This window comes from Topomyia yanbarensis, chromosome 1 (genome assembly GCF_030247195.1).
Source record: "Topomyia yanbarensis strain Yona2022 chromosome 1, ASM3024719v1, whole genome shotgun sequence".
Lineage (NCBI taxonomy): Eukaryota > Metazoa > Arthropoda > Insecta > Diptera > Culicidae > Topomyia > Topomyia yanbarensis.
Genome location: NC_080670.1, coordinates 6,738,686 through 6,764,465, shown reverse-complemented (window position 1 = coordinate 6,764,465; position 25,780 = coordinate 6,738,686). Strand labels below are relative to the sequence as shown.

General features: G+C 40.1%; 1 protein-coding gene across 6 annotated transcripts in view; it reads left to right on the top strand.

The window, feature by feature from the left end:
- LOC131676743 (filamin-A) overlaps positions 1-22,422 on the top strand; it is a 131,988-nt gene extending 109,566 nt beyond the window's left edge. For 5 of the 6 annotated variants that reach the window (XM_058956021.1, XM_058956024.1, XM_058956019.1 and 2 more), the window contains 7 exons: positions 18,499-18,809; positions 18,872-19,820; positions 19,878-20,117; positions 20,182-20,375; positions 20,436-20,877; positions 20,929-21,144; positions 21,217-22,422. In XM_058956021.1, the coding sequence (XP_058812004.1) occupies positions 18,499-18,809; positions 18,872-19,820; positions 19,878-20,117; positions 20,182-20,375; positions 20,436-20,877; positions 20,929-21,144; positions 21,217-21,401 (2,537 nt within the window). In that variant the 3' untranslated portion in view covers positions 21,402-22,422. The remainder of the gene's footprint in view (positions 1-18,498; positions 18,810-18,871; positions 19,821-19,877; positions 20,118-20,181; positions 20,376-20,435; positions 20,878-20,928; positions 21,145-21,216) is intronic. The other variant, XM_058956020.1, reaches the window with a different exon arrangement.
- The last annotated feature ends 3,358 nt before the right edge of the window (positions 22,423-25,780 follow it).

Here is a 25,780-nt window from a genome sequence, read left to right as displayed (position 1 = left end):
CATGCAACCCAAGGCAATGCGCAAGCAACGATACTGGATTCTCTCCAGTTTGATGAAGTGTATGTTCGCAGCGGAGCGGAAACAGAAACACCCGTACTCCATCACCGACAATATCGTTGTTTGGTATAACCTGATCAGGTCTCCTGGGTGGGCACCCCACCATGTTCCAGTTATTGTTCGGAGAAAATTCATCCTTTGTTGGCATTTCTGTTTCAGATACCTAATGTGACATCCCCAGGTACCTTTAGAGTCGAACCATACCCCGAGATATTTAAATGTGAAAACCTGATTGATCGTTACACCCATTAATAGAAGCTGGAGTTGCGCCGGCTCACGCTTCCTAGAAAAAACAACCAACTCAGTTTTCTCCGTGGAGAACTCAATACCCAGCTGAAGAGCCCAAGCAGACAAATTGTCCAAGGTATTTTGTAATGGTCCTTGCAAGTCGGCAGCTTTGGGCCCTGTGACAGAGACCACGCCGTCGTCTGCAAGTTGCCTTAGCGTGCATGAATTGGCAAGACAATCGTCAATGTCATTCACGTAGAAATTGTAGAGCAGGGGACTTAGACATGAGCCCTGGGGAAGACCCATGTAGCTAAATCGCAATGTTGTTAAATCGCCATGCGAAAAGTGCATGTGCTTTTCAGACAACAGGTTTAGCAAAAAGTTATTTAAAATTGGCGAAAGACCATGCTGGTGCAGCTTCTCTGACAGAATGTTGATAGAAACTGAGTCAAAAGCCCCCTTAATATCCAAGAAGACTGATGCCATCTGCTCTTTGTTAGCATAGGCCATTTGGATTTCTGTAGAAAGCAACGCAAGGCAATCGTTCGTCCCTTTGCCTTTGCGGAAGCCAAATTGTGTATCTGACAGTAAGCCATTTGCTTCAACCCAATTGTCGAGGCGAAACAAGATCATTTTCTCGAACAACTTCCGAATGCAGGACAGCATTGCAATCGGCCGATACGAGTTGTGGTCGGAGGCTGGTTTTCCTGGTTTTTGGATGGCGATGACCTTCACTTGCCTCCAGTCATGAGGGACAATGTTACCCTCAAGAAACTTGTTAAATAAATTCAACAAGCGCCTTTTTGCAGTGTCAGGCAGATTTTTCAGCAAGTTGAATTTGATTCTGTCTAACCCTGGGGCGTTATTGTTGCATGATAAGAGAGCAAGTGAGAACTCCACCATCAAAAACGGTGTTTCGTTCGCGGTATCGTGAGGAGACGCGGCGCGGCACGTTTTCTGTACCGGGACAGTCCGGACAGATCTTCTTGGCGAAAGCGAATATCCAACGGTTTGAATATTCCACATTCTCGTTGGTACTATTACGGTTACGCATACGTCGAGCCGTACCCCAAAGAGTGCTCATCGCTGTTTCTCTCGTTAACCCGTCGACGAACCGGCGCCAATAACTGCGTTTTCTGGCTTTCATTAGACTCTTCATTCGCCTTTCTAACGACGCGTACTGTAGATAGCTAGCGGGTAACCCGTCTTCCCGGAAGGCCTTATATGCAGTGGACTTTTCCGCGTACAGCTCTGAGCACTCTTTATCCCACCACAGGGTGGGAGACCGTCCATGGGTATTCGCGCTGGGTACTGGTTTAGTCTGAGCTTGATTCGCACTGTCGAGAATCAAGCCAGCCAAAAACCTATACTCTTCCTCCGGAGGAAGTTCTTGAGTGGATTCGATTTTAACGGATATCGCGGTCGCGTAACTCTTCCAATCAATGTTCCGTGTGAGGTCATACGAGACATTGATTGTTTCCGATGGTCTTGAACCGTTAGCAATTGAAATCACGATAGGCAAATGATCGCTACCGTGGGGATCAGGGATCACCTTCCACCTGCAATCTAACTGTAGCGAAGTCGAGCATAGCGATAAATCCAACGCGCTTGCGCGTGCTGGTGGTGTAGGAATCCGCGTCATTTCTCCCGTGTTTAAGATGGTCATGTTGAAATTGTCGCAAAGATCTTGGATTAATGTTGATCTATTATCATCATGAAGACAGCCCCATACCGTACCGTGCGAGTTAAAGTCTCCCAGAACTAGCCGCGGTGCCGGTAAGGATTCCGTGATATTACAAAGCGTTCGGTGCCCTACCGAGGCTCTAGGAGGAATGTAGATGGAAGCCATGCAAAGGTCTTTACCTTTGATTAGAACTTGACAAGCGACAATTTCAATGCCTGGTGTCGAAGGGAGGTTAATTTGGTTGAAAGAATAGCACTTTTTGATCCCCAAAAGTACTCCTCCATAAGGGTTTTCTCGATCCAGACGGATTATATTAAAGTCGTGGAAGTTGAGATTTATATCGGAAGTTAACCAAGTTTCACATAATGCGAAAACATCACATTTTAAACTGTTTAGTAAGAATTTGAAGGAATCGATTTTCGGGAGGATACTTCTGCAATTCCACTGTAGGACAGTGATCGAATCAGTGACCTCGTTTGATGACTTAGCCATCGAAGGATACGATCGCTGCAAGGAGGGGCCATTTAGCAGTCAACTGTTTCAAAAATGTTTGCACCATAGGGAGAAAATGTATCAGAATGCTTTTAAGAGGATCAGTATGGTCGATCAATTGGCTTAGTTCGAAGGCGACGCATGATACGTCAAAGACCCACCTCAATTTTTCAACTATCACGAGTCTCCATTAAAACGGAAAATCCCGAATGTTCCCTACTAGCTAATTCAACGAAAAAAAAACAATCCCATTTCATTCCAATCTCTACCGATCATCGCAAACAATCTCGAACAAACTGAATTCCTCCCAGCTTGTCCGAAATCACCTCCGGTGGGCGACTTTCTTATTTTTAATTCAATAATCACCACTCACTCAGTCCATCTGCGAGAAACCGACAGCGATCGCACTTCAATTCCCCATCAAGTCGAGATGGACAATCTGATGGTTTTCTCCCAGTAACTACAAAAAAAGAAGGAAAGAAAGAAGAAAGACTACCAACACACCAACCAGCTGCTTGATTACGCGTAGTAGATCTTGGTGTTGAACTGGGGATGATGTTAGCCAATATCAGCCCTGAAATCTCCCAGCTCTTGGAGAAGAAGAAAAAAACTCCTGCGCATCGTCCAGTCACTTTCACGGTGAGGATGTGCGAGAGCAGTGATGATGGCCATCATCATCATCATCATCATCTGAACATATCTCACACATATTTTCTCCCGACAGTCACTGTTCAACCGGACGAGATCGATCGCGCTACTAGAGGGGGGTGGCGGGAAACGGGAATTGCCTAACTGACTGACGCGAGGGAAGGTCGGATTTTTCTCCAACACACCCAGCACTGCTCAATCCCGATTCCGGTGTTGCAATAAGCGGACACCCAGTGTCCAAAATATTTTGTCTCATTTATAAAACGTCGCTAGGAACGTTTGGACGTACCCCCACGGGCCACACGGGTATCACAGGCCACGGCTTTTCTTTCATTTTCTCCTGCACTGATCGTGGTGCCTCTGGATCGTACGGAAGTGTGAGAGTAATTGAGGCCACGATTTTCCGTTTTTCCCGTGGAGCCTTCGACAATCAGCTAGAACCAGCGGTGCTTTAACTTTCTGGCTCGCGCGCGCGTTTGTGTTCGTACGAAGCGAACGATTTTCGATTGGCCAAGGCTAATCGGACAGAAGCAAGTGCTTGACCATACAAGGAGTTCCGCCACCTGCTGGAACGTCATCTTGCCAAGAGGATACACAGAAAGGGCGAGGAAGTTCCCCGGGGGGCAATACGAAGATTCAAAGAAAGTGCACACGCGAACCGATCTGTGCGATCGTAGTTTGAAGTGAGATAGGTGAAGATTTACTGGAGAATCGCTGGAAAATTGGTGCTGCATCGAACGAAATTTATTGTACGTAGAAGAACATTTCTATTCTGAGGGTGTGAGTGTGTGACTTTTTTGCGCATTTAACGTAAAATTTATTAAATGTTCCAAGTGAAATGTAAGGATCCCTCTCGCACGACTGCAAACTATTCTGGAAAGTTTCACACAAATCCCAGAAAAGTTTCCGTGAAAATTTGTCACATCACTGGAGGATTAGCTGTGATGAAAGTGTGACTCAATATTACTTATCGCAGAAAACATGGGAAAAAAGATAAACGTGAACATTGTGTGTCTGTGTGCTAGGAACCATTTTTCAAACGACGGAAACGGCCATTTTGAAAATCTAATTCATTTCCGTTCCTCTAGTTGTTGAAGATGTTGTGCGAATAATAAAATCAGTTATTCTCTTCCAGGGTTAAGACAGTTGATTGCTTTGAGATTTTGTTTCTTTCATGTTCAATTTTAATGAACAGATTAATAGTTCTTTTACTAAATGTAATGATTTTGAATGTGACTAATATTAGTAACTAACCTTTTTTTTTATTTGGGCTTCGGTAACTTTAATTTCATTCGCGAGCATTCGCATAGAAACAATTGATTTTAAACAATTCCTACAGCAAAGCTTCAACAAAATAAGAATAAAACTTTCATTCGAAATGTTTAAAACCGATCCGCGACGGTCCTCAGATTGGAACACCTAGACCACATAATTTAAAAAAAAAACGAATCTAAAAACAGACGCGTGTCTTCTGCCCTACTGGCCTCGACCGTTTTTCGAAAACTGGAAAAAATTATCAACACTCCACATGAGCAGCTTCATCCTTTTTCCCTCTAGGAAAACAAATCTTAAAGCAATCAAGTGTTCATTCACCTTATCGAAGAGAGGCATTGCGTATCCTGCAGTGATAGATAGGTCATAAAAAATAACAAAGCAAAACCAAAAATCAGTGAATAATTATCACCTTAAGAGTTTCCGACTGAGAAAAAAAAAAGCAAAACCGCACTCATAATCCATTATCATGTGGAGTGACGATGAGTGCCAGATAGGCGAAGAGGTCGAGGCCAGCTGGGAGGACCATACGCACATCTACCGGAGCTTCGAGCGCTGTATGACCATCTCGGAGTATGACCAGAAGGAAACGGTCCGGGTGTTCCACATCGAGCAGGACGTCCCGGTGCCGGAGGACAGCGTGTTGGACTTTGTGCCGACCAATATGCTGACGGCCGTTTTTCTGCACACGCACAAAGGTAAACCATGCCGAACGCCATGGACTGAAAAATAATCGAATCCAAAAATTGTGCAGTAAAATTTGAATTTGCACATTCAGCACTTTTGAAAAAACGAAAGACTTTGGTTTTCGATATATGAATGTGGTGGCATAGAGGGAAATTTAACATACAGGAGAATTTTAATGCTATTCACCAATTTTCAAGTCAATATTTATTCGCGTTATGAAACTATTTTCAGATGATGAATCGGGGTATACAAATAAAAATATATACCAAAACAATTTACACCTCACAAGTTAACCTCTATTGAGTAGATTTTTTTTTGCAAACACGGATATCTTAAATGTTCAATCGATTTCTTTATACGCAGCTCACCTGGGTTCTCAACCCCGCACATAGGGTAAGAGATTCTAAAGAGATTTCTTTAACCAAAAAAGAGACAAATGACCCAAATCGAAATAAAAAAGTTCATGAATTCTTGTACAAGATTTTGAATTGTTATAAATTAACACTATTCGAGCTTAGTCTTTCATAACCACAATAAATTTAAAGAAACTTCAGATTTTTGTTTTTTGCTCCCGCAGTTTTTCAGTGCGCGTAGAGATCCTTTTCAATTAGTGGTATTTTTCGTTTTGTGAATTGTGGTTCTAAAAGCGTGTTTCTCGTTGTTTGTTTCTTTGTTGGTAGCTCTGGATGTATTGGAAAGTACTATACACAGCCGTTGAAAACAGTTTGTTTAGAGAATTTACAAGCGACAATTGATTTTCATAGGTACATGGCGTAGTTTGAGCTTAAAGCATAGTCTACCATCATAAATATATGCTCCTCCATTTCACCCTCTTTTTCGAACTTCTGGTCGACAATGCCAGTTAGAGAGAACTCGCTTAGGATTTCAATGAAGAATTCTCATTCTGACTCGTTGCCCCATATTTAAGACTTCTCTAAGCTTGATCAACTGTGGGAATTTTATCCAGCAAACCAATCGGCGTCTTCACTGACTGATCACCATCAACTGCTGGTTCCGAATCATTTCGTGGCTGCGGTGGGACCCTTAAATCGATAAACTTCCAGACCGATCCTCTCACTATCATCTGCTGAAAATGGAATTTATACGCAAATTCTGCCACTGGATACCCAAACGTTCTTGCAGAGAGTAACCTGGTGTTCTATAGCGAATAATGAATCTATTCAGTTGGTGGTTGGGCAGTAAATGAATATAAAAAAGTCAATAACGACACCGGCCACGCCTGATGCTGTTCTACCACGGAAGGAAAGGAATACTGGTTCGACACTAGCAAAGGAAAAGAATGAAAGAATATGAATATGAAATAATTTTCAGCGGCCCAAAATGGGCATTACCTGTACCGAAAGCTTTACTTTGTGTGACAGGTACATTAACAGTTCCACTCGCACGTCGTTTGTTCCTCTTCCCTATAACACCGCGGGTAGGTAAAGGATACGAGTTCTATATCAGAGTTGCTTGGGGACACAGTTTGCTGCACAATAATACAGCATTGCCAAGCATTTACCTGGTGCTACATCGGTGCAGTGCAAAAAGAGAGCCTAATTACGCCCAAGTTTGAATAGGTGTAGCACCCGCAGGTAAACTTGCGGACAAAACAGAAAAATCGTCAAGTGTTCCGCATATTTGCTGCATAATGTATCAACACGTTCTGATAACTTGAAAAAGGTTGTATCATACTGTGACAGAAATGTGTTTCCAATCACAATCCACTCAGTGATGAAATTGGCCACCACATAATTAGAGGCAGCTCAGATATCAATTTGGGAGGCACGGGAATACTTAACCCTCCGGAAGTCGCGCTTATGGCCCACTAAACGAGCAGCCACTGGTGCCCTAAAACGATTTCGCTAGATTTTCAGAGCAGCGTTCACTCAGTGCACTAGCGCGACTGCCGGAAGGTTAAGCAGTATAAATCTGCATTTACTCGGTAGAGGAGATCGCCCAATATTTGCACGGCCTGGCAGGGAAGAGGTGCTTGATATAACTCTCTGCTCCGACAGTATTGCGCATGAGTTGACAAACTGGCTCATCCGAACGTGTATGAACCGTCATTATTTGATGACAAATACTTCATTGTTGATCATAAAGGGGGGCGTCTGGCGCAGTGGGTAAAAAATCAATTTCTTTTTTCTTCGTTTAATTGATAATACTGAACCTCTAGAATAATCTCCCGCATTCTCGGGGGTCTGAACTTCTTTTGTTTTAAACAGCCACGTGTTCTTCGCGCGTATTTACTGTAAAACACGCAGATTTCAATCTATTGGCACTTTCAATAGCGTTTTTTTCGAAACCGCACTTTTCAAATTGGCGGACACGATAACTCATGTTGAATTTCTGGTTTCAAACAATTTTATTAAGATTTATCATGTCTGCCACGGCGCTCCTCGACGTGGAAATGGTTGGACGTCTACTCTTGGGGCGCCTTCAAAATTGTAACACAAAATTACTTTCGGTTTTAGCACTTTACACCAGACGCTTCTCTTAAACGTCTCCCTAGATATCGTTACATATCGTAACCCCAAATTTACGAAACAAAACTTCTTGCAAAGAGGGTTTGCCGACTAGGTTTCACGCGTATTTCCAACGATTGAAGCTCCAATTGACTTGGATACGGGTAAAGCAAAACTACTCATAATAGCAGCATACAAGAGGTTTGTTCGCTTTGAGCTATGCGTGCTTCTTGGTGAAATGCCGAACTTGCTAGACTTAAAAGTTTATGTGCATACTCATCTGACGAATATGAAGTACTCAACTGTCTTTTTAACACACACTTTCCAGGCTGTACGGAGTCACTACAGATGACCGCCCATGAGTTTTTTGAGTACTTCTAATCTTTGGGCATTTGTTTGTAGATTTATGATAACCGAATGTATCAAATTGGGGCTTGAAAGATAAAAACTTTCAAAACGCGTGTACTGAGAAAAAATGAATAAAGCGTCATATTTGCTCGTGGGCTGCATCTGAACATGCCAACCATTGGTATAGATTGCAAACTTGCTCTCAAACAAAATTTTTTCTACCGGATGTGAGTCTAAAAATGCCAGAAAGTTTGTTGCATTTTTTCAAGTACAATTGGCGTATTCTAGTCAGGGGACTGACTGAACATCGTAAACTCAATTATTCAGCGTGCCGAGTATTATTCGTGTGATCTTTGTAAACCCGAATACGGAACCCATATCGTTTGGTATGCCCAGTAGTAATACAATTGCTTATCCGGATTTTTGGTTATCCATTAAAGGATAAACCTATACACAGAAAGCTTGAATTTAAGAATATGTTATTGTTGCTAACCCAGTATGGTAAAGAGCTATAGGCTTTATCAATAGGGTTCATTATTCCTTCGGGAGTGAAGAATCGATCTGAGTGTTTATATAAATAGCAGGTAGATTTCAGAAGCAAAAATTAGAAAATCAATTAGTCAACCCGCCGTATTTTCCTTGTTTCTAATATAGATAACGATCTTGAAAAAAAAATGATAAATTCAACCATTCCACAATCTTTTGGCGGCATAAAATGATTTAAAATCTTAAAATTCCAACGGCAAAATTAATTTCATGATCAATATATTTCTATTTTTCAAAAATCATGAATGACGTAGACACAAAAAACGTTCGTTTTTGGACATCTCCGAAAATAAGCATTTCAAATTATTATTTAAGATAATTGCTGACTTCTGTCCTCTATGCTCAGGTTCATCCGTCAATCACGAGGGGTATAACTTTTCAAATTTCAATGCTTCTAAATGGTTTGATAGCACTTATAAGGGCTATTTTGTTTCCTAAAGAAATATTTTCCAATGGGAGAATTTTTTTCTAATTAGCCCCGGTTACTAGCACGGAGCTATGCAAAGAAAATAATGCAGTCAGTCCACGGAGGCGACCACAACCTAATAATCGTCTTCTCTCTCTCGGTGTTGAGAAGCAATCTTCCGAAAAAAGGCATCCGACAAGCTTGATTATGGCCTCTGCTAGTAATCCACCAGCCGTGCACAGCTCACAAATGTTTCCTTCCCGTTATTGTACAGTCCTTCAAGGAGATGCTCTGTTCACTTCAAACAGCTCGATACGAATGATAACAACAAATTTGTAGCGGACCTGTATTCAAAGCTTTTCATCATTTTAGTGTTCGGCAGGTGCATCAAATTGACGGCTCTGATCGAGATGGGCCGAAAAAATTTTCCGGCCGGTTTCTTAAATTTTTTCAAAACACCGTTTTTCCGTTATTAACGTATTCATACATACTCTAAAATTTAATACTAGATTACTAAGTATTATTTTGACAAATTGACAGAGATTGATTATTCCCATTTAGCACAACAAAAGATATCAACATTCCAAAGCTTACATTCCTTTCACTTTCATCCTGGAATTTGGAAAATGGTCGTTAGTCTCGACAAAATTGGTTTTAAATGAAACTTTATTTGATTATTTTTGCGTCAAAAATGGTATTCATATGATTTGTTTTCTATGTCTAAAATGAACACTGAATATCTTATTGTGAGGAAGCGGCATCTAAATTTTGTGGTCAAGAAAAATAAACTTACTAAAAGGATCTCCTTAGCCATCAGACAACAGGATTTTGAAACTTGAAACGATACTATAAAACATGTACCTGACTATTGAAATAATTAAAAAAAAACATTTTGGTTAAACGTAGTACCCACCTTATATATTGGGATGATTCTGCATAGGAACTCTCACTTAGTAAACATCCAATGAATTTTAAAAATATTTACTCGTACGAAATTTCCAGGAATCATAAACTCATAAGAACGGCATTGTTATAACGTGACTGCCCATTAATTTCATACTAGGGTAAACATATTTACTAATATAGAGAGTGTTTGGTTCATGGTTAAGAATGTCTTGAAAGTTTATTTTTTGAGTTAAAGGGATTCTAAGAGAAATAAAACAAAGACCCAAATATGACCATCTAACAGCTCTCAAGAACAAATGAAATCAGGAAGACCATGCTTTGGAAGCAAAACCAGTTCCATTATTTAATCGCCAGAAAGACCAAACATCCGCTAACCAACTTTTTGGGCGTATAATTCGACACTTGTTGGAAGTTTTATCCATCTCACTCACGCACATTTCACCCACCCGCAATAAAAAAAAATAATGAAGAATTCTCTACCGATTCCACCGCAAAACAGCGCATCAAAGGTCACGTTAATCTGCCACAGAACGAAACAAGTCTCATTTTTTCGACCTATACGAAAACACCTGCGACGTGGAGCTATTCCCTCTTTCACACCCAAAGACGATAATCCAAGAAAATCTCCCCGATTCTGGCCAAATACTTCTGCGGCTCATCTGCTGTCGGAATGCGCTGTAATTAATCTGCGGTCTCGCGTTTAGTGTGCTGTTGTGCACGAAACACCGGGCGACTCCGGCAGTCCGTGAACGTTTTTGTTTGCCGACCCCGAAGAAGGCGGCAACTGCTCAGGTGCGAGGAAGGAGATCTGGACTGATGATTGTTGTGGAACAGATCATCCCTCCTTCTATCCGCTGTGTAGGTATAGTTCAATGTCATTATCTCAAAGGCAACGGTCATTACTTTTCTTTGTATATCCCACACTCTTTGCCGACTGAGGCGCACATTACACAATCGGATGGCCTTGGGAATGCGTTTAATGACTGTTTGTTTATACTTGCGAGCGAGCGGGCAAATATGACGGGAAATGGATCGGACGCAAGTGAAAACATTGTTTTGCGCTCGGATTGCGAATTACGGAGAAGCACGTTGTCAGAAAATTTATTGATTCGAATTTTCATATATTTATTTTGAAATCTGTGCTGCTACACCGGGTTTTGCGAGGACAACATACACTGCAGCCCACATTCTGCCAGCTGAGCGACAAATTGTCGCATGCGGGGGTGTCACTTAACCGAGTAAGTAACGAGGATATTGACAACATTGTTTCCCAGGGTACATCAACTAAGGCCAACGCTAGCACCGGATGCAGTTCAAATATAAACGGGCTATTTTTGCAAGGCGGATGTTTGCTAGGTCTGGCAACCACTGGTTAATTCCGAACTTGAGTGACGCTCTCCGTACAATGCACTGGCGATTGAGCTAGTAAATCACATAAACGGAAACTCGTGGATTGGTGTTCGTAAAAAAAACAATTTCACTAAAAAAAAGAAAACAATCTCAATTCCTCTTAGTTGTCAAATTATCGCCCGTAATTTAAACCGAACTGTGTCACTTTCTCCAACATCCCGTAAATGTCGAAGCAAAGCACTTCTCTAGACAGATTGGAACACCTGCTTCGTGGCAGTGTGCCTGCGCCAGCATTAAAACATGCCATTCAGAAGAGCAATAAATTAAAATGAGGCGTAAAATTACTTAGAAGACTGTGACTACACGAACGGCGTTTGGGGAACAGTCATGCTCCCGTTTGTGCCTGCGGCCGTTGATGACACAGAACTGAAGGCAGAAGTGTAGTTTTGTAGAAATTAAACTTATGTTAATTGAATTCTGTTCAGGTTATATTCCAAAGAAAGACTTGTCAAAATTAACACTGGAATGCGCAAAATTGTTTTTTTTTCACAGGCTATTCCAGTCTGGTGCGAAAGAGCCTAGACAAGTGTGTTTGTATTTGTGTTTATGAATGTGGGAAAGTACCTGAATGTTGTTTATCGCTGCGAAAGCGGAAAGCTATTCCGAAATGAATTTTAAAATAAACAACGTTCACTCTTCGAAAAGTGCGGAAGGAAATCTTCGGATGCGAGAACAGGCAGGTGCAGGTTTTGGTTTTGACTAGAAAATCGACGTCGATTTTTCAAAAGCTGTTGTAGGGAAAAGCAAGTTAAAAAGTTTGAGTTTTTATTTTAATTTATCAATAAAAACTAGAGAAAACCCGATCAGAATGAAATAACAAGGTTATAACAGAACACAATTTTTGTAACATATTGTGTTATAAATTAGGTTTCGTTAGTAGTTAAAATAACAGAAATTTATAACAAGTAACAATGCGAGATATAGTTTTAAAATATTTCTGTTATGTGTTTCTGATCGGGAAGGGAGCGCAAAATTGTTTGAAAAATCGCATTTTGAAAAATTTTGCAAATGAATGTTCCAGTTCCTTTGAAACGTCATACACATTTCAAGCCTTCCTCTGAAAAACCGATTGGCTCATAACCCGAACGTTTGTTTTTTTTCAACTTATTTTAGAAAGTATGCTTCCTACTTCTGCTCGAATCGGAGCTGCAATCGAGCAAAGTGAATGACAACTGAAAGTCTCTAAAGTTTCAAGAACAAAGCCACCATGAGTGAATTCAATGAATAAGTTTTACTCCGTCCTGCGACCTCGGTAATGGACTTCAAATATTGAGATGTTAGGCCGAATATTCAATAGGTAGTGAATGTGAAAATTGAGCTTAGACATTCATCCAGTTTCATCACTTACGAAATTCAGCACTGATATCATTCAACACGTTATCTTAAGCAGATTGTTTCGATTTACAGACAATTTACAACTTAAACACGTGGTTGAAACTGACAACGTTGGAATTTATATATATATATATACAGGGTGTTTGGTTCATGGTTAAGAATCTCTCGGGGGGTGATAGACTGCCATATTTGGAGAAAAAAAATGTTCTACACATACCATCAAATCTCAACCGTTACAGAATTATTGAACTTTTTGTGTAAAAAACTTATTTGTCTTAAAATACCTCTTACTTTAAAAGTATACTTTGCATTTTAAATGTTTTAGTTCCATTCGAAAGGTGAGTAAATTTCGCATTGAGTGATGCCCTCACATGTTTCAGCTAATGAGTTTAAGTAGCCTTTTTAAAGTAATTTATTGAAAATTAAACAATTTTAAACGATTTTTCGTTCTTTTCTTGAAAATCCTAATAGTTAACCTCATCCTTTTAATAATTCAGATTGTTAGTCTTGGTGAGCTGCTTAATTCGTTCTTTGACATGATACACTTACCTTTTAGTATTTTCATGATTTTGGGTTATTCAACATGGATATTTTTATCTCATTTTCACTAGTACCAGCTGTAATTGAAAAATTATGGCATTTATTGTACTTTTTTTCTTTTTATTCGAAAGCCAGGAAAATTTTGCAGTGAAAAAAGTATTAATACCTTTCAGATAGGTGAATTTAGTATTCTTTTAAAAGTAAATTAGTTTAAAGTTAGTGCTATTATTAGCATTTTCGTTAATTTTCTTAAAATAGTGAATGATAAACATCACCATTATTATCATGGAAATAATGCATTTCAGCAAGTTCTACAGTTCTTTCTTTGACTCCATTCAATTCTCTCTTTTGGTTTCGACGCAAAATCGTTTTTATCACATCGTTTCATATGCAAAAATAACGATTTCGAACCCACTAAATTTCTTAATTTGTGGCGAGCTCATGCTGTGTTAACTATTAAATAGCAGCAAAATGAAAAGTGATATAGACAAAGTGTCAAATAAAAAGTTATAGAGAACATTAAGGGGCATCAAATGAACAATAGTAACGATAAATTTTGTTGATTAATAATTAGAATAATTAAAAAACTCTCCAAAAACACAAATTTTGAGTTATTTCGTTAGTAAAAAACCATTAGTATAGTAATGAAATTACAAAGAAATGAGAAGAGATAGAAATATGACGTCCAAGAACAAATTATGAATCGTCCTAAAACCCAACTTTTGGATAATAGATATTTCTATAATCATACTTCATTATTTCGAGAATATTAGCAAAAACCTCCTCAAAAACACTAACTTTTAACTACTTTACAGCTAAAAGGTAATTAAAACAAATTACTTAAAAGATATGAGAACACCATTCAATAGGAAATTTTCTTACCTTTCGAATGGAACTGAAATATTTAAAATACAAAGTATACTTTTAAAGTTAGAGGTATTTTAAGACAAATAAGTTTTTTACACAAAAAGTTCAATAACTCTGTAACGGTTGAGATTTGATGGTATGTGTAGAACATTTTTTTCTCCAAATATGGCAGTCTATCACCACCCGAGAGATTCTTAACCATGAACCAAACACCCTGTATATATATATATATATATATATATATATATATATATATATATATATATATATATATATATATATATATATATATATATATATATATATATATATATATATATATATATATATATATATATATATATATATATATATATATATATATATATATATATATATATATATATATATATATATATATATATATATATATATATATATATATATATATATATATATATATATATATATATATATATATATATATATATATATATATATATATATATATATATATATATATATATATATATATATATATGAAAAATGTCGAATATAATTTTAAATAGAAGATTCGTGACGAATAAACTCACAGCAGAATATCAGCGTTATATTGGCTATATAACAGCACCGAATGCATATGTAAAGCATATATGCTCTATGGATTCATAAAGCATGTATGCGTTATATCAGCATTATATGCGTATATAGAGCTAGCAATAATGCTATATTTCGTCTAAGCTTTTATGCATTTACAATGCTACTGTAGAGCTCAGTTGCATTGAAAATGCTGAGATAGGGTTTTTATACAATTTTAGTACAAATGTTCGAAAAATATTGTGCAATGGCTTAATGCTTATGGTTTCATTTTTCGAGTAGTGACTTTCTACAATTACAAAAAATAGGAGTAAAGTTCCTTTGTTTATTAAAATATTAAATAATATTATAGTTGCCTCAAAAAAAGTTGCTCCACGTCAGCCTATAAAGCTTGTTAAAATCATCTGGAACAGAAAATCCAAAATTCTTCATAATCGGAGGACTTGTCGTTATCGCCTGAAACAAAAAATACAGTTGAAGTAAAATAATGTATTTTACGCTACTGCTTCAATGCGGATGTCGATTTTTGCTCGTCTTGATGTATACATTGTATTAAAAAATATTTAAACAAATGCTATGTTTAAAATTTTGGTTCATATTTAAACTAGGTTTTTCCTGAAGAACTCCATAAAATTTCAGCGCGATCGGTTAATTATTTTTTGAGTTATCGTGGCCATTTACAAAAAAAATTAGTTTTGAGAAGATTGAGTTCAGATTTACACGCAAAAGTACAGTTTCGACATCAGTCAGCGATTTCGTAGCTAGATAATGCTCCTTCCTCATACTCATACAATGAGTTCAATGACGAAGAAAAGAAAAAGAAATCGATTTTTTAAAGCTGGCAAATAAGAATACCCCCTTTACGTTGGCGATATTCTCAATTGTGCCACCGACGATTGAGCGCAGAATTTTCTCACATGCACCGAGTGCTCGATAGTCTGTCTCATGCAATGACCACACTGCATGGCTGTACAGACCAACAGCGAGTATCAGCAATTTGTATAAAGTAACTTTTGTGGTCATCTGTAGACTATATGAAACTTAAGCTGACTTCGCAAACCGTAGAAAACCCTACTTACAGCCCCAACATGCTTTTAAATTTAAATGTCACTAGTGTTCAAAGATAGATGAGTTCGTCGATAGCTTTACGCCATAACCCATCCATTTCCACGTTGGAATAAATACCGTTTGACACAATTTATAGTCATTTCACTATGCGATCGATTCCAATGATGTCGATGTCGACGACGACGTCAAGATGCGTGCGAGATCTCGTGATGTTAATTCCGTTTCTTTGCAACACTGTATCTTCATATCGCACCTTCGAGCGTTATGTTGAACAACAAGCTAGAAAATATATGGCATCGCTTCAATACATCTATCCTCATAAAAGAGAAGAATATATCTCCGGCTATTCGATTGGGATCCATACGAATCTGTTTAATCAGTCTTGTTAGAAAGTCATGTTCCAGCACTGTTTGTCATGGATCGTTTTGTTTCACTAAATCGTACGCAACCTTGAACTCGTCTGTGCGATGGTGAGTCCGCCACTTGTATTGCTGGAATTGTTGCAAGTTAAATATCTGGTCTGTCATTAATCATCCCTCTCGAAACCAGTTTAGGTATACGGTAATAAAGAAATGTGCAACCCTGCATATGATGACTGCTTCTTTGTTTCTGGCAACTAGTATATTTGCTGGGATTTTTAGTGACTTCGACCATGCCCAAAGTAAATGCATGCAAAGTACGGAGTCAAACGAGGAACTTAAATAAAATCAAGTATGGGTTTTTTGATTTGTGGATTTATGGGTCTTTGGAGTTTTAGATTTTTGGAAGTTTTAATATTGAAAGTTTTGGTTCTTCGAATCTCTGAGCTTTGGATCAGTGTATCTCTTGAGTTTGGTACTTTGAATTCGTCTTATTGTTGAACCTTTGATTCTTTGAATTTTGATCTACAGAGTTTGAATCTTATTATCTTTGGGTAAATGAATCTTCAAGATTTTGAATATCCCGGTTTCCTTGAATCTTTTGATTTGTAAAGTTTCGAAACTTGGTCTTTTTGGTTTTTATGGTCACTAGAATTTTTAAATGAATCTTTGGATTTTTTCTACTGTTTAAATTTTAAGATTTTATTTGGAGCTGCGAATTTTTGAAATTTTAGATCTTTGTGCTTCTTTTTGTGTCTATGAATATTTGATTTTTAAAATCTCTGAATCGTCTTGATGTGACGGTGTAGAGGATATGGTACTACTCAACTACACAGATTGAAGAGTTGACATACCGAGCCAATAATGATTTATATCTATTGTATTTCCAACTATCTCGGTTTCCATACATATTACTAACTTAATATTTTGTGAGATTATACTAAAAGTATCGGAAAAGTTCGGATTTGGCATGAGACCTGCGGATCTCATTATCATCATCATAGTTTTTAAAATGTGACTATTAGTTCTAGTCTATTACACACACATTATACTCAGCCAACATTTGTCACGTATGAAATTCAGATTGATACATGGCAATTCTATTGGATTCACCAGGACGCTTAAACAGAAAGGGTGTCACTGTATCGATTATGCTGGCTATTTTCGGCAAATTTAGGACTAAGAGAAACGAAAGCAATGAAATTGACAGACGGATAGATATTCTAGTTTCGGCGGAAAAACATGATGATGAGTTATGTTCTGTCAACGACTATGCGATAGACTTGAGTGCAGCGCCTAACTCATATTTAGCAGAAGGCAATTCACATTTCCTTGTCCATTTGAGCCTGCCTAGTCCTAGTTTTCCGTTCTGAGTTTATAACTGATTCGCTCTAGAATACTTATCCGTCTTTTGATTTAATTACTTTCGTTTCTCTTAGACTTAAATTTGCCGAAAATATCCAACAAAACCGATACAGTAGAACCATGCGGCAATTAAAACATAGTAACAGACAGGGTATCAGTTAAGCAAAATGAGATGCACATAATAGAGATGGGTTTTTTTTCCTCTGTTAGGAAAATCTTGCCACTACCACCACTAATCAGGCTATCTTAGAGATGGGTAGATAGAGATGGTCGGTTTGGGAACTTCATATTAAAAAGTCTAAGGCTTTGGTCGAGTTGAGCTGATGAGTGGCAAAAATATCCGGGTCGCGTTCGCATGACTGTTATTTTTTGAAAAACAACCATCAGTTCCCATCAAATGTCACGAACCACAAGAGATATCGCTCAAACAAAAGGATAAAATTTCTGATGCCAGATTTCATATAGTACTTCTACTTAGAAATGAAGCAAAAATATTCGCACTCTTTATCAAATTTTTCTGGCCAATCATTTATTCTTAATGGCATATACCTCATGCTCACCAAACAGCTGAATATGCAATCAAAAATACTTTAATCATATGCACCTCGTGCATATTTTCCCATCTTATTTGGCAGTAAAAGTGGATAATTGAAAACAACCCTTGCGGGGCGCACCCTCACGGCTTTCGTCGAATCATCAAGCTACTCATACATTCCCGGAAAAAGACACACTTCCATCCAGCACATTCTGATCATCGTCCGATTGCCAACCGCGAATTAGCAGGATCTATTTCGTCTGTTCCAACCGAACCAGAATTAAAACTCTCCCATAAATCTAGTGCCAAAACCAACAGGTGTACTCGAAATGTTACTCGATTGCTCATCGCCACACAGAATCAACGAAATTTTACGCTTCGCACAGCCCCAACATCGCCACCGCTAAGTGTTTTCCGTTTGTGAATGATTTTTTCCATCTTATTTTGGGTGAACTTTTGATTACGCTATGTTGAGAGGGAAAACACAGATTCGGAAATATTTTTGGAATATATCACTAGATTCTCCCACGTCCCCCGCGAGGCGAACAGGAGCTCGTGTGAAATTATGTCTAACTCAATGAAAATTATTGCAGACAGTTGAAATTCCAACGCCGAAGCAAAACCGAACCGAACCGAACCATAGTAGTGACTCAATCCGCTAACTAGTTTTTTCTGTTGTTTCCTTTTCTTTTCGAGTACAGCCGACATCAAGATGCCAAGCGGAGAGGTAGACAAACCGGTGATCGAAGATAATCACGACGGAACTGTTTCAATCAAGTACGACCCGAAGGAGGAAGGTGTTCACGAACTCGCGGTCAAGTACAATGGCGAACACGTTCAGGGATCTCCGTTCAAGTTCCACGTCGACTCGATTGCCAGCGGCTACGTGACAGCCTACGGGCCTGGTCTGACGCATGGAGTGACCGGCGAACCAGCTCTGTTTACGATTTCTACCAAGGGTGCAGGCGCGGGAGGACTGCAGATGGCCGTTGAAGGTCCCAGCAAGGCTGATGTATGTCGTCGCTTCCCAACCAAACTTGCCATCGAGTATAATTTTTTTTTGTTTTTAATTAGATAACTTACCATGACAATAAAGACGGTACCGTTTCCGTTTCCTATCTACCGACGGCTCCAGGCGAATACAAGATCACCGTCCGCTTCGGCGATAAGCACATCAAGGGTTCGCCGTACTTCGCGAAGATTACCGGAGAGGGTCGAAAGCGTAACCAGATATCCGTTGGTTCCTGTTCGGAAGTCACTCTCCCGGGGGTTATCTCCGATCATGACTTGCGCTCATTGAACGCCTCGATTCAAGCTCCGTCTGGTCTGGAAGAACCGTGTTTCCTTAAGCGCATGCCAACCGGCAACATCGGTATCTCGTTCACCCCCCGTGAAATCGGCGAACACACGGTATCCGTGAAACGTATTGGCAAGCACATCGCCAAGTCGCCCTTCAAGGTGAAAGTGTGTGAACGTGAGGTGGGTGATGCTAAGAAGGTCATCGTTACTGGAAATTCCTTGAAGGAAGGCAAGACGCACTCGGAAAACGTATTCTCCGTAGACACCCGAAATGCAGGTTATGGAGGTCTGTCCCTCTCCATCGAAGGACCCAGCAAAGCGGAAATCCAATGTACCGACAAGGAAGACGGAACGCTCAACATCTCCTACAAACCCACGGAACCGGGCTACTACATCGTAAATCTGAAGTTTGCCGATCATCATGTCAACGGATCACCTTTCACCGTTAAAGTTTCCGGTGAAGGTACCAACCGACAACGTGAGAAGATCCAACGTCAACGGGAAGCCGTCCCGGTTACCGAAGTCGGAAGTCAGTGTAAGCTCACCTTTAAGATGCCCGGAATCACCTCGTTTGATCTGTCCTCCACGGTAACCTCACCCGGTGGAGTTACCGAAGATGCCGAAATTCAAGAGATCGAAGACGGACTCTACGCGGTTCACTTCATCCCCAAGGAGCTGGGAGTGCATACCGTTTCCGTGAAATACAAGCAGATCCATATTCCTGGTAGGTTATAATGTGAATAGGATAGGATTATCTTTTCATTGTCATACTCTCCTCTAGGATCTCCATTCCAGTTCACTGTGGGTCCACTGAAGGATACCGGTTCCCATCTGGTTAAGGCCGGTGGTCCGGGATTGGAACACGGAGAGCAGGGTGTGCCATGTGAGTTCAACGTGTGGACACGCGAAGCTGGTGGTGGTACTCTGGCCATCTCCGTAGAAGGTCCCAGCAAGGCCGACATCGAGTTCAAGGACCGCAAGGACGGATCGTGCGATGTGTCCTATGTGGTCAGTGAACCAGGTAAGTGAATAGTTCAAATTCGTACAAAGACGGGAGAGATAATTGGAAATGATTTCCTTCGCAGGTGACTACCGTATTGGCCTCAAGTTCAACGACCGCCATATTCCGGACTCGCCTTTCAAGGTTTACGTCTCGCCGGCAATGGGTGAAGCCCACAAGTTGGAAATTGCCCAATTCCCAACTTGTCCGGTGCAAGCCGATAAACCAGCACAGTTCATCGTTCGAAAGAATGGCGCCAAGGGTGACCTAGACGCCAAGGTAGGTTATCATGCGTCTAAAGTATTCAAATGAAAAGATACAAATTCATTCTTCCTGCAGGTCGTAGCCCCATCGAATAACGAGGACGATTGCTTCATTCAACTTATCGATCAGGACCAATACTCGGTACGTTTCTATCCACGGGAGAACGGCATTCATGCTATCCATGTCAAGTTCAATGGTGTGCACATCCCCGGATCACCGTACCGCATCAAGGTGGGTAAGGATGACGTTGACCCGGCAGCGGTCCATGCATCGGGTAAAGGTCTTGGCGACGTGAAAACCGGCGAAAAAACTGACCTGATTATCGACACCTGCAATGCTGGCGCTGGAACACTTGCTGTCACCCTGGACGGTCCCTCCAAGGTTGCGATGGACTGCACGGAAGTAGAGGAAGGCTATAAGGTTCGGTACACGCCACTGCTGCCCGGTCACTACTACATGACCATCAAGTACAACCAGATGCACATCGTCGGATCGCCATTCAAGATCATCTGCACAGGTTAGTAGGTTGAATAAATTCTACTTAAAAATACAATCTTTTTGACAAAAGGGGTTACAGGTGATAAACTCGCGGAGGAAGGTGGCCAGGAAACGTCCTCGGTAACGGTCGAAACGGTCGCCAAGGTTTCGAAAGCCGGCAGCCGGGCAGGTGTCATTCTGCCAATCTTCAAATCCGACGCTAGTAAAATACAATCCAAAGGCATGGGTCTCAAGAAGGCATACCTAGGCAAACAGAACCAGTTTACGCTGAACGCTGGAGATGCCGGTAAGTTCCCAGTGTCACGTGATGTTAGCTGTAGATAGTAGTAATGTTAAACTTCACATTTTTTTTTAACAGGTAACAACATCCTATTCGTTGGCATTTACGGACCAAAAGGACCCTGCGACGAGGTATTCATCAAACATACTGGCCGCAATCAATACAACGTGAACTACCTGGTGCGCGAACGTGGCGAGTATATCCTGATCGTGAAATGGGGCGATGATCACATCCCCGGTTCGCCGTTCAAGGTCGAAGTGTAAACCAGTCTTAGTTACTGCCCCCCATTGCCATCGTCGTCGTCGTCAACCTACGTCCATCCCTTCCCTTCCAATCGCCCCTAGGAAGTATAGTTTGTTTGTGTGTGTGTGCGTGCGTTCGTTAGTGCCTTCTCATCCCGAACTCTTTCAGCAAAAATAACGAAAATGACCTTTCCTACGACAGCCACAAAAACCGCCAACCATGAGTTAGTTCAAACTAGAGTCATTTTATTTTGTCACATAGAACCAGAAACCCATTTTGCATGAAAGACATGAAGAAAGAAAAATTGAAAAACTAGCAAAGCGTTTTGCAGACAGTCAGTTCAATCGAAGATAGGAGCAACAAAAGCTCAAACAGGCGGGACCTACCAAGCAGCAAGAGAAAGAAAGAGACAGAGAGACCAACCGACTCACACACTCAAATAGTAAAAAAAGAAAAATTTCCCCTACTTTTGAACATAGAGAGATATGGAAATTTTAAGGCCGCAATCCACGAGACAAAGACAAACTAATAAGTAACTAAGAAGCGTCACCGAGAATTTTCGACCAGAGTAATTGACCGTTCAGCCGCAGCCAGCTAGAGACAGGAGCCATTATATTGGAGTTTATTTTTGAAAACAAAGGAAAAAAGGAAGAAGCAAATATCAACCAATATACCTACCTACCTTACAATCTCGAAACAACAAAACAGCAAACATTGCACAACTGCGAGAAAAATCATTAATGTTATCCTAGTTATTATTACTATCAATTACGATGAAGTTCGATTAAGTTTATTTTTTTAAGTTTTATTTTGCTCTTATGTCCTATTTTTACGTGCGCGAAATATCATCTCTGTTTTGCCTTCTGATGTTTTGTTTCTGTCTCGTAACATTAGAGTTATTTTATGTTTCTAGTTCTTTCTAAGTTCTTTTTTTTATGTTGAACATTTTATGGAGAAGATGATATCATTATTTATTATTTTCTTTGAGAAGGAAATTTTTAAAATTCTAAAGAAGAAAACAAGTAAAAACGTTAATAATGATTGTATTGGTTGATTCATTGAAAGAAAAATTGAGAAACCTGCTTTTTTCCGAGAGTTGTCCTACTGGAGCTATAGAGCTAGGTTCTCGGAAATGCTCCTCGACGCCAGAATGACATACAACAATTTGCAGACGAGAAGGCGAATGGCGCCCACTAAAACACTGCTTTAGACCGATTGTAGCGGGCCGTGATTCTGAATGTGATATTCATTGTACGGTTCAGGTGTGTGCGGGCGTTGGGACTCGCGATAGCGTGTATCATCGCGAAGGCTTCGAGCATTTGTACGTTAACGTGTTCGATCGCGCGTGCCTTTGTATGTCGGGTGTACTAACGTGTATGTAACTTTGCGTTTTTAAACTCTATCTTATAGTCGCGTGTGTTCCGGAATGATCGCGCGCGGACCGTGAATCTGATTCTAGAAGAAAGTGGGTTCTTCCATATCACTAGTTCCCAGTTATGTCGCAGTAGAATGTGTAGTCTAGTGGATATGAGCTTTATTTTTTGATTGGTCCAACTGAATGTATGGACTCAAGTTGCTAGAATGAAGGGTAAAGATTTTCGGACGTGACCGATTCATGATCGCGCGCGTTTGCGGATTCGCGTTTGAGACCGCGTTTGTAACTTCGTAAGTACTAAAACGTTCACATAATTACCGGAGTGCTATCAAGTTTGCGCGATTGCGGGCATAGGTTTGCATAGATGATCACGAAGGGCTTAAGCGTTGGTATGTTGACGTGTTTGTCGCGTGTATGTGACTTCGCTTGCATAAATTCGATTTTGAAACCCAGCGGCCATTCACATATTCGCGGACCGTCATTCATTTAGTTTTCGGTGTATGGATCACAGTCTGATAGGGATTGAGTTGCCCCATATTACTAGAGTTCCCGGTCATGTCGCCATGGAACGTTTTGTCTAGTGGAAATGGGAGTTATTTTTTCTTATTGATTAACATGGACTTAGACTGTTGGTACCGAGGATAGAAACTTCCGGACGATCCCGACTCATGATGGCGCGAGCGCGGAAATTTATAGGCTGACGCTTGAGATCGCGTTGGTAAGTTTATGAATGCGGAGACGTTCACCTTATCACCGGGGTGTAATCATGTTTGCGAGTTCGTGGACGTAGGTTGCTTGGAAAATCGCGAGGGGCTCTAACGCTTGTACGCTGCCGTGATTTTGTAAAATATTTGCGTGTGTTCTTGAATGGTCGCGTAAACCGTGAGTCTGATATTAAATTTTCGGTGTGCGGTTAAAATTCTGGCAGAGTGGAATCCCTTTTATCGATAGGGTTCCCGGTCATGTCGCCACGAGACGTGTTGTCTAATAGGTATGAGCGTATGTTCTTAATTGGTCCAGCTGAAGGCATGGACCTAGGCTTCTAGGATCAAGGATAGACTTCCGAACGTGACCGATTCGTTATCGCGTGCGCATTTTTGTAAGTTCCCGCTTGAGACCGCGTTTAAGAATGTGTGAGTGTTAAGACGTTCACTATCACCATCTTTGCTGACCTAGCTGAAGGCGGGTGTAGAATGGCAAAATAGGACTCGAAAAGAAGAAATAAAAGACAATATATGAGAGACGTAATGGATTAGTCAGGTACAAGATACAGCTGAAGTTATGATCATCACATGAAAGATATACATTAGTATTTCGAACACTACTAATACTTGAATAGCCAACCACCACACATAGCACATCCTATCTCAATTATCTATTTGTTACTGGTTGATTTTTTGTTATGAGCTGAAAAATAGAGGAAAGGTATAGAACAGAAAAAAGGCTTATATCAGCCCTCCCGACCTCCTCGATACACCACTATCGAGGCGTATTGTAATCAACATCTTGAAGCGGGATTCTTATACAAATCAAATCCTGAGTAGTCATAATGATTGGTGGATTATTAACAGTAGTAGTAGAACTTGGTGTAAATATAAACTAAAAAGAGCGAAGGTCCTTATATTTAGATAACTCTATTGAATCTATTGTGGCTTGATGATGTTTACAATACCGTCAATTCCATCAACCTGCGAGAGGGGAATAAACCAAAATTTTCATATAAAAACTTTATTAAATGTCACCCTGAAAAAAAATACATTATCTCTCAATATTTCCTGTTTACCTTGAGTACCGGACTGCTTCAATTTCGTTTCTGCACCTATTCCCAGCCTTATCGTGTTTTCTACGGGCACCAAAATAATGGCGTTTTCGTTTTTTCTTGGTGCTACACCGGTGTAGTGCAAAGAAAGAGATAGACTGATTACACCCAAGTTTGAATGAGTGTAGCACCGACTACACCGGTGTAGTGCACTGTCAAAAACGAATATGCCATAAGATTTAAAAGGCAGGAATAACTTTATTCCAGTTTGACCGGCTACTGGAACAAATAAACTTTCATTTCCTTTGAATATAACTCGATGTAGCTTACCAGCTTATCGAACACTGTTAAACACATTCACTTGCTCTGCTTTTTCATTTACACAGTTGCCACAGCATTTTGTTTCACCATAGCATGTGTGCCAATTTCACTGAGAAATATGAACCCGCGGTTAACTCGATTCCCGCACAATTTTCAAACTAAAAGACAAAAGAAAAAAAATTGAGCGCACGAACCTTTCTCCGATTTTTCCTACAAGGCACCACGATACGCACAACGCACCCACTGCATTATACACAGCTGTCAACATTTACTTTCTCTCAATATTTCCAATTTTTAGTATTGGGCGATTTTTTCAGCATCTACTTCCGGCTTCGTACTTGAAGCATTCGGCTCTTCTTCCTATTTGCTACTGTAGGCAAAATTAGTAGAAAAAAAACTGTAATCACTTTCTCACCATTTCTCCGGGTACGGGAGCAATCAGATTTCCATTTTTTTTAAACTTTTCACTTTATTAAACGCTTTAAAACATTCACTAGCGCTGCTTTTTTCACCTGCACACTGCCCACCATTTTGTTTCAGCATCGCAAAATCTGTGCCAAATTGGCTCAGAAACAAAGAGCAGCTCGATTTTCATATATATCGCAAGAATCCGCGTGCAATCTATTCGACATATTTTACACGCGAGAGGAAATCAAATTTTAAACGAGCGAACCACGCGAACTACGCAATAACGCCATTTTGCAATCGTAAAAGAAAAATTAGATCGAGAACGCACGAACCACGCAAACTACACGCCACGACGACTTCCACTCAATAACTGAATTTGGAACCGTTGTTTGGTAACCGTTCACTGTTTTTGTGAGTGCCCAAGCCAAAAGCCGGCGATGGTCGAGAAATACATTTACCGTTACTTGGTGAGTGCCCTCGCCCCTCAGAAAGCCGCTGTAACAAAATAAACTGTCATTCATGACTGCCTATAAACA